Below are 10,614 nucleotides of genomic sequence, written 5' to 3'. Positions count from 1 at the left end.
TTTATATGAATTTATTGTTTTTATTTTTTGACTTATTTTGATAAAATGAGGTTTATTTTATGACTTTTAAATATTATTTAAAAAATTAGATCTTTTTCATAAATATTTCTCAAAAACAATAATTCTTTAAGAACTTTTAAATTATTAACTATTTTAAATATAAAATATTTATTTTTATATCATAAAAACTAAAATTAATTATATGTAAATAAAAAATAAAATTTAATTCAATTTCGGGTCATTGTGATTTTTTAACTTATATTCGATAAACTATCTAAATATCTCGATTTGAGTTGATTTTTATTCTTAGCCCTAGTGAGGGTTAACCTTCATCTTTTATTGTTTTTCCCTATGCTCCTGAAATTTGGACTCTTAAAATTACAAAAAAAATTTAATATCCATTTGACTCTTTAATCTATACCTTATCTCACAATGCAGCATATCTATATTCATGATATAGTCATGTTTACATTATCTTTTTCATGAACACTATCATATGTTATTTTATAACATAGTTTATTTTTTTCCCTTGGGAGTTTTCTAACAAGCTAATGGCCCAATCATAAATGTTGCTTAAACAAGAAGACAAATATTTGAATGAGATGATGAAGAAATTCTACTTTGGATGTCAAAGCACTTGGATGGTTAGAAGAAGTTGCAGAATACTTGGGTTGGTCCATAAACAATTGCATAAGGGATAGGGAAGGAAGCAAAAGGAGAGGTTAGTGCAGAGGCAATCAACAATGGTCCCCTATTTTGTGGACGGTCCCGATCGGAGAAAAGAACAAAAAGAGTAGACTTTTAGCTCACTGCCAAAAAGGAGTCAGAGGGAGAAAAAGGTGTTTCTTCGGGAAAGGACATTCACAGCCTTTAATCTGGGCCCAGCAATTGACCCCCAAAGCCCATCCCCTGTCTTCATCACTCCCCCAAAAGACAAAATCCACATTCATCTTTCATAATCCCAAATGCTCAAAATAATAATAAGATATATATGGTATAATATTTTTACCAAGCTCAACCTAGTGAATTTGACAGTTTTTCCGAGTGATTTTTTTCTTTCAGAAAAAGAAAAAACAACTGGCGTCTGACAGTAATGCAGTGGGCAGCTGCATTTATAATAGGGCCAATCTTTAGAACCGGCAGATCACGCCGTCAAACCAGATGAGTATAGTACCCTTAGCAATTCACAGTCTCTAAGCCCCACGTAAAATAGTAACCTTCATCAACTCCGTCCCGAGTTAACGTTTCAATCGTTCTTCCTGCTGCCATGGGGACCCTCCCTCCCTCCCTCCCTCATGTTTGACTCACAGAGCTGACAAGCTTTAAAAACTAGTAAATTCAACGTTAACCCTTTCTGTGTTCTACCATTTTCAATTCCATGTAGTGTACGATGCGAACCATGGGCCATCGTATTGCCGTGTCTTTAGCGGTTTCATGCAATCCAGACTCCGCCCTTTCACACACTCTCTCCCTGACTTTTTCAGAGTTCAGATTTTGTATTTGTTTATTTCATATCCAACATTTGATGCTTTGGGAACTACGATCCTCTTTGCGACCCAATATACAGTACAACTCTATTTAACGTAGTGAGCTACTGATAGTAAAGCCTTCACCTCTCTCTGAGCTCAGGAAAAGAGAAGAACACTGAAATGAGAAGCTTTTACAGTTATCTTCTCTGTGTTTTCTCGACTCTTCTACTACTCTTCTCAGCCATCGTCTATGGTTCCAGTGATCTTGAAGTTCTGTTGCTGCTCAAGTCTTCAATGATTGGACCCAAAGGTTTGGGACTCGAGAACTGGGAATTCTCTTCATCTCCATCAGCACATTGCCGTTTCTCTGGTGTTCAATGCGATGAGGATTTCAGTGTTGTTGCTCTGAACGTGTCGTTTGCTCCTCTCTTTGGCACTATTCCTCCTGAAATTGGGCTTCTCAACAAGCTAGTCAACCTCACTATTTCTTCCGATAGTCTTACGGGGAGGATTCCTGTGGAGATGGGTAATTTGACTTCTCTTAAGATATTCAACATCTCCAACAATGTTTTCCAAGGCAGTTTCCCTGGAGAAATCTTTGCAGGCATGATTCACCTCGAGACTCTCGATGCTTATAACAATAACTTCACGGGTGTTCTTCCCATTGAGGTCGTCAATCTTAAATATCTCAAGCATTTATCTTTCGGAGGCAACTTTTTCATGGGAGAGATACCGGAGGAGTACTCTGAAATCCAGAGCTTGGAATATTTGGGTCTTAATGGCATCGGTTTAACAGGGAAAACTCCTGCCTTTTTGGCTAGTTTAACAAACCTCAAATACTTGGTAATCGGATACTTCAACGCCTACGTTGGAGGCATTCCACCTGAGTATGGGTCATTGAGTCAACTCGAACTTCTCGACATGGCAAGCTGTAACCTAACCGGTGAGATTCCTTCGAGTTTGAGCAATTTGAAACACTTGCACTCCTTGTTCCTTCAACTCAACCGTCTCACCGGCCGTATCCCTTCTCAACTCTCTGGTTTAATCAGCTTGAAATCACTTGATCTTTCTATAAATGAACTCACAGGGGAGATACCGGACAGTTTCTCTGCTTTGAACAACATTACGCTTATAAATTTGTTCAAAAACAATCTCTACGGTTTGATACCGTCATTCGTAGGCGATTATCCTCATCTTGAAGTGTTTCAGGTGTGGGGAAACAACTTTACGTTTGAATTGCCCCAGAATCTGGGGCGCAATGGGAAGCTTTATAAGCTTGACGTTGCTTCGAATCACCTCACTGGATTGATTCCTCGGGATTTATGCAGGGGGGGGAGGTTGGAGACGTTGATTATGATGGAAAATTTCTTCTTTGGTCCACTCCCTGAAGAACTTGGCAACTGCAAGTCTCTTACCAAGATTCGTATCATGAAAAACCTTCTCAATGGGACGATTCCAGCTGGGATTTTCAACTTGCCATTGCTGAGTATTATGGAGTTAGGCGACAATTTCTTCTCCGGTGAACTTCCATCACATATGTCGGGTGCTTCGCTTGGTCAGTTAAAAATTTCAAACAATTGGATCAGTGGAAAAATTCCTCCGGCAATCGGCAATTTGCGGAGTTTACAAGTTTTGTCTCTTGAAATGAACAAGTTTTCAGGTGAAATCCCCGGAGAGATCTTTAATATCAAATTGCTTTCAAAGATGAACATCAGTGATAACAATATTACTGGTGAAATCCCACCTTCTATCTCTCGATGCACTTCTCTTACTTCCATTGATTTCAGTCGGAACAGTTTCACTGGTGAAATTCCCGACGGAATCGACGAGCTCAAAGATTTAAGCATTCTCAATTTTTCAAGGAACCAGCTAACTGGTGAAATTCCGGCTGAAATCCGTAACATGATAAGCCTCACAACTCTTGATCTCTCGTATAACTGTTTGGTGGGCAGAATTCCCATTGGCGGTCAATTTTTAGTCTTCAATGATAGCTCGTTTACTGGAAACCTCAATCTCTGTCCTCGTCACGTCAATTGCCCATCTTTGGCAAACCAAACTAGAGGTTCAGGTCATGGTCACGCAGTATCCTTCACTGCTTCAAAGCTCATAATCACAATCATTACGTTTATGATAGCTTTGCTACTGATAATCATCACGGTTTACAGAATTAGAAGGAAGAGGCTTCAACAATCACGAGCCTGGAAGCTTACTGCATTCCAAAGGCTGGATTTCAAAGCTGAGGACGTGCTGGAGTGCTTGAAGAATGAGAATGTTATAGGCAAAGGTGGAGCTGGGATTGTCTACCGCGGTTCAATGCCGGATGGTCTCGATGTTGCGATTAAAAGATTGGTGGGCGGAAGAAACGATCGTGGATTCTCGGCAGAGATTCAAACTCTGGGTCGAATTAGGCATCGAAACATCGTGAGATTGTTGGGTTATGTTTCGAATAAAGACACGAATCTGTTGTTGTATGAATATATGCCTAATGGGAGCTTAGGAGAAATGTTGCATGGGCCAAAGGGTGCACATTTGCAATGGGAGAGAAGGTATACGATTGCCCTGGAAGCTGCCAGGGGACTGTGTTATCTTCACCATGATTGCTCTCCTCTGATTATACACAGGGATGTGAAGTCCAATAACATATTGCTTGATGAAGACTATGAAGCTCATGTAGCGGATTTTGGGTTGGCTAAGTTCTTGCAGGACGCTGGTGCTTCCGAGTGCATGTCCTCCATTGCTGGTTCCTACGGCTACATCGCCCCAGGTTTGTACTTATATGAATTATCGAAGCAAAAAACAGTATTATAGTTAATGGCTAACTAGCATTGGCCTTGTTGTGATGTTAAACAACAGAGTACGCCTACACGTTGAAGGTTGATGAGAAAAGCGACGTGTACAGTTTCGGTGTTGTGCTGCTGGAGCTGATAGCAGGAAGAAAACCAGTTGGGGAGTTTGGAGATGGGGTGGACATTGTGAGGTGGGTGAGGAAGATGACATCAGAACAACCCCAACCCTCTGATCCTGCTTCAGTGTTGGCGATTGTAGATCCCAGGCTAAGTGAATATCCAGTGACGGCAGTTAACCATCTGTTCAAGGTAGCCATGATGTGCGTTGAGGATGAGAGCACTGCAAGGCCATCCATGAGAGAAGTTGTACACATGCTCACCAATCAACCAGAGTCTGCCCAAAGGCCAAACCTCCTCACCTTTTGATGCTTAACTGCTAATCAATCATGCTCATGGACTTTTGCCGTCCTACGAAAACATAGAAATCCGTAATAATTTTCTAACCAAGGTTTTGGGTATCGGAATATATTACTAACCTGCCATAAAGGGTGAATATGTTTGTGTTTTATGTTTATTAGAATCATGTTTCTATCATTGTAAAATTGCTGCTTTCCCTTTTTTTGGTTGATAAATTGATGTATAATTTAAAGCTACGGAGTGAAAGTAATTAGTATAGTTCTATGTTTTGTGCTTCTCGCATTTTATTTTCCTTAACACTTTAACATATTATTTGTTTGTGGGTAAATTAGTGATGATTTAATTTTAAAAAATTATAAAATAATTATTAAACTATTTAAAAATTCACATTTAAAAATCATGGTTGCATCATTTCCATCTATCAAAAAAAATTCTCTTTACAATTTAATTTTTTTTATGAAATATTTTTTTGAATGTCACGAATTTACGAATTAAAATTTAAAAATAATTTTTTTTATTTTTGATACTAACCATTAGATTGATTTAGATTTAAGTTATGTTTTTCTACTTGTCGATGGGTATTGATTTATTGTACTGATTATCAAATCGCCACTTGGAGTTCACTAGTGGGACTTTTAAAAAAAACTTTAAAACTTACTGACTTAAATAAAAACATTCAAATAACTCAATGACTTATATGAAAACATCTGAATAGTTCAATAGTCATTTTGTAATTTTTTAAAGTTAATTAATTAACTAAAGCATAAATTTTTAATGATTTTGAGTGTAGTTTATCTTTGTTAGTACATGAATTAATTCAGTTCTAAATCTAATGAGTTTGAAGTGATTTGTAATACCCTATACCCGATCCAATTTACCGGATCCGACATATTTAACAAAATTTTACAGTCTATGAAAATCATATTGTATGTACCTCTTATTTATTTAAAATCCTTTCTAAGATAAAAGGGTTGAACGAAACCTTCATCGTTCATCCCAGACTTTCAAGAATAGTATAAAGCCTTACAACATAAATGTTTGATTAAACAAACATATTCGTAGCGTGTATTACTATTTGTCATTTGAAATCATGTTTTTAAAAGTGTCCCTCTGTATGTAGAACATTGCCCTTCATCTACCACTATGGCACATCCTTGGTTTGGCCCTCTCAGGCGAACTAGTGCAAACCTACAAACTTGCATGAAAAATAAACACCCACAAGTTCAATGGAACCTAATGAATCTAAACCAATATTACATTTTTAACGTTACTGCTGAAATCCTTAACTTCAAGATTTTGGACTTCCTTTCAAACATTGGCGGATACTCTTCTGTTTCCTAGTTAACGGATAACCATATGCCAATATCTACTCTTAACCATATTTTACATATTTCACTCAATTGGCAGATCATAGACTACACAACATATTTCAAATCCTGTTATGCAATTTCTTTGCAAATAGTAGTTGGATACACTTCTTAAAATTATACTCAACGGATGCTACTCTTGACATATTCCTGTACAAGAACCAGAAACTATCAGGCCAACAGTTACAACGTATTTTCAAATCAGTCTAGACAACCAAACTTGCTTTGTAGAATATAACGTTTTAATTCAAGTGATAGAATCCCAGATGACTTCAATACCGAACCTAAGAAATTTCAAGTTTGGTGGAAACTTGCACCACCAACATTCCAAATACCCTAAGTTCCCTGTCATGACGGATCACCATGGCAGAATCATTAAATGGGTTCATTGCCGAGAAATCTTTCAGATAATGTCTCGTAAGCATGCCCAGGTCTTACACAATGGTGGAATAACAATTCATCGTTTAGGAATTGCAGAATTTGCAATACTGACCTTCTAGAAAACTTGCCACAACTATTCCCCATATTATTCTACCACTAAGGCTTTCTGAATAGTACACCACAACGGTTTTACAGAGAGTTCGCCATAAAAGCCTTATAGAGAATTCATCACAAAGACTTTCTAGAGAATTCATGTTTACTGTTCCGGCAGACTATCTTTGTGGAGGTCATAAGGCTTCTCCACATGGTCTTCTACTTTTATGCCAACTTGGCATATTATCATATGATGCCATGACAATAGACTTTCCACAACATTATTCAGTGATCTAGCAGTCCGGTTAGCATTATAGCTGTCCTATTAGAAGCTACACAATAAATTTTCGTTTTCACAGTGATCTGCCTGTCCGGTCAGCAATACACCTGCCCTACTTTAGGCTACACAAACGAATATCTTTCTCACCTTTTTTACATAACTCAGATTTTTCAGGTACTAGAATCATATAACAAGAAAGTATTAGGCAATAACCAAACACCCTCCAATAACATCAACTTATATCACACGTCATATCTTGTCGCACATTGTTCACCTCATTTACATATTTGTAGATTCTTCTTAGAAAACATACATACACATAATTACATGACATGTAAGAGTCAGGTTTAGAGACTCATCAGAGACCTACCTTTACTTTGACCTGGAGTTTCTGCATCGATTGTTTTTCCCAATCCAAGAGATATTAGATTTCTATTAGAATTCTCATTATAGGCATTTTACTAACATTTCAACTACATATGACCCCCCAAGCAAGGCCTTCTTGAACACTTTTTCTTCCTATAATCATAACATGCAATGCTGTAAGACTTATCAGAAGGTAGAATCATATACTAATTAAACAAGATTTTAGTTTGATATTAATGACAAAGAAGAAGAGACTGTTCAGGTTAGATGGAAGAAATGAAGATTAAGTAGATGGAAAAACCATCTGAAATGTCCCCTCCCCATAAATATACTCTTGGTCCCCTTGATTTCCCTACTAAACCCAAGGTAGGTAAAAGAAAATCTAGAGAAGGTTTACCTTACTGTTAACTAGTCACGTAGAGGTTAAATCAATCCAATTAACTCCTGTTGAGGAGTGACCAACCATGTTGTTGTGATGATTTGTTTAGTTGGCTTGTTCTAGTGTACAAGCAATCTTTCATACATCTTGCTATTTTGCTTTTTACTCTATTCTCTACTTTTGTTGTTGCAAAATTCTAACAACTCCCAACAAAACCAGATCAAGATCCACTTGAATAGTATTAATGCAAATCGGGTGTACAATGTCTTAGTGGTGTTTTACGTTTGGCATGGTCTTAAAGACAATTAAGTCTCCTACAATTTCCCCATACACTTGACTGGTTCTTATTGCTCAAACAAAACTCTCTGGCGTACTCTTCTTTGGTGTGTACTTTTTTACGCGTAATCTTTCTTTTTTGGAAACATCATGCAATTAATTCCTTAGATACCGTAAATGGGTGGATACTTTAACGCTTGTATGTGCCAATACTTTATCTCGCCAACCAACGAACTGAGTGGCAGATCATGCTATAATAATGCACCGAAACAGAATTATCACACATACCTTGTAACACCCTTTACCCGAGACCGTCACCAGAGTCGAACATGAGGCGTTACCAAACTTATCTTACCTGTTCGAGACATAAAAAAAATTTACTTTTTAAAAAATTTTAATTGCTCACATTCATCCAATAAATCCTTAAAAAGGGCCTTTGAGGCCCTAAAACGTGCAATTGGAATGGTTCGAGACCAAACCGGGAACAATAAAAATTTTCCAATTACTTATACAAATCAAAACAATTTATTATAACTGTCCATCTGCATAACAGTCACTAAATTCATTATAACTCGAATTACAAAACTCGAAATTTAAATCTGTAAATTTTCCCTGAAACTAAACTCATATATCTTCTTACCATAATTTTTCCAGAATTTTTGGTTAGGCCAATTAGTACAATTTATTCATTAAAGGTTCCCTTGTTTTGCAGTTCAGCGGACCTGACCTCTCTTCACTAAAAATTGATTATCTCATTATATAGAAATCGGATAACGTTTAATATAGAAATATAAACTATGACTTATAATTTTTTTGTACAATTTCTAGTTATTTTCAAAATTTGGAATAGGGGATCACGAAGTCACTTTGAACTAGTCTTACAAAAATTTAAATATCTCAGAATATAGACTTCCTTTGTTTTTTTTTTTTGTTTCTTTCCTCTGAAAATAGACTCAATAATCTTTAATTCTATATCTCATTCACCATTTAATTCCATTGCTACAATTTTTAGTGATTTTTCAAAACCATGTCACTGCTGCTATTTCCTAACTGTTCTATAGCCAACTCTTACTCCTTCATAATTTCATTGTATCAAACCTCATTTAGGCATACATAATACCAAAACATGTTCTTATTTAGCTATATCATAAGCTAATCATTACCAAGTATTCACATGCCATTTTTAATCATATCATAAGGACATACACATAAAATAGCCAAATCCCTATACATGCTATAACTTAAAGTATTTTTAGTTACAAAATACCGAGATAGCTCGTTGATAGTTTGAGGCGATCTTCGACGTCCTTACGATTTTTCGAGTTGGCTTTGTGATACTATAAAAAAGAGAGAAAAGAAAGGGAGTAAGCATAAAGCTTATTAAGTTTGCATGTAAATAAATAACAACATTCTAAATGAATTATCAAAAAACCTGAACCTTTCGAACATGGACTTATCTTACCTTCCCTTTGGCACGCTCTTTGAATTTTCCATTGAACCACTTGGTATACTAAGGATACACAGGTACCTTTCCTTTTTAAACTTACCATTGCCATGTCTTGACATGGTCTTACGTGGTATCCTTGCCTTATGAACTCACCATTGCCATGCCTTCGCATGGTCTTATATGGGATCTTTGCCTTATAGTAGTTTATCAATGCCATGTCTTGACATGGTCTTACATGATTTCCTTGCCTTGTAGAACTTACCAATGCCATGCCTTGGCATGGTATTATCCTTAAACCCTAATGTCATGACATTTGTATCCTACGCATTGCTAAGGTTCAACCGAGACTTTTATGTATCATTTCTCCGTCAATTCTTGCTTGAATCATCAAAGAATAAATTTACAAAATAAATATATAGATGCTGAAAAATAAAATCATTAATTATAAATCATAAAACATTGCATTTATTTACGGCAAACTTACCTCAATACAAAATACGATCAAATATTTTGATTTAGTCCTCAACCTTTTTCTTTCCTAGGTCTAACCCCGAATTTTGTTCTTCTTGATCTATAATAGCAAATTTAACTTATTTAATATTCACATTTATCAAAACAGTCCTTAACTCTAACTTTGGCAAAATTATGATTTTGCCCCTAAACTTTTGCATATTTTCACTTTTTTCCCAAGGCTCAGAAATGAAACTTTATCCCTAATTCTTATGTTTTATGACATGTTGATCATTTATTTACCTATGGCAACATCAAATTCCCACTATAGCATGTACTTATGGCTATTAGGTATTTTACCGATTATGTCATTTTACTCGTTTTCACTTAAAATCGCTTAGCTCAAGTCGTTTAACATAATTTCAAGCCTCAAATTATATCATAAAACATCAAAATAAACACATTTCACCTATGGGTATTTTTCCAAATATGAATCCTAGGTTAAATTTTTGCTAGAATAAGCTAAATCAAGTTATCGGGATTTCAAAAATGTAAAGAACATTAAAAACGGGGCTTAGAATCACTTACTATGAAGCTTGGAAGCTTGACAAAACCCTAGCTATGAAGAACCCTTGAAATTTCGGCCTAATGAAAAAGATGGGCACATTTTGCCATCTTTTTCCCTTTTTTAATCTTTTAATTACCAAATGATTAAAATACCCTTCATTAAAACTTTAGTTATTTTTATCTATGTATGTCCATTTTTGTCCTTGAAAACCTAATGGTCTAATTACCATTTAAGGACCTCTACTTCAATTATATTCTTCAATTTAATCCTTTAGCATCTAAAACTCATATTTATCAACTTTTGCAACTAAGCCCTAGTAGGTAAATTAAGCATGC

The 10,614-nt window shown here is 36.0% G+C and overlaps 1 protein-coding gene across 1 annotated transcript; it reads left to right on the top strand.

Annotated features, from left to right (window-relative positions):
* Window positions 1-1,021: 1,021 nt before the first annotated feature.
* Window positions 1,022-4,941, top strand: LOC107951343 (receptor protein kinase CLAVATA1). Its single transcript, XM_016886352.2, has 2 exons — window positions 1,022-4,233; window positions 4,323-4,941. Exons 1-2 carry the CDS (start codon window positions 1,650-1,652, stop codon window positions 4,679-4,681), a joined length of 2,943 nt encoding a protein of 980 aa, XP_016741841.1. The 5' UTR covers window positions 1,022-1,649; the 3' UTR covers window positions 4,682-4,941.
* Window positions 4,942-10,614: the final 5,673 nt, after the last annotated feature.

The sequence above is a fragment of the Gossypium hirsutum genome, chromosome A02 (genome assembly GCF_007990345.1).
Source record: "Gossypium hirsutum isolate 1008001.06 chromosome A02, Gossypium_hirsutum_v2.1, whole genome shotgun sequence".
NCBI classification, from domain to species: domain Eukaryota; kingdom Viridiplantae; phylum Streptophyta; class Magnoliopsida; order Malvales; family Malvaceae; genus Gossypium; species Gossypium hirsutum.
The sequence above is the reverse complement of the archived record's forward strand: the minus strand, read 5'-3'. Positions and strand labels throughout refer to the sequence as shown.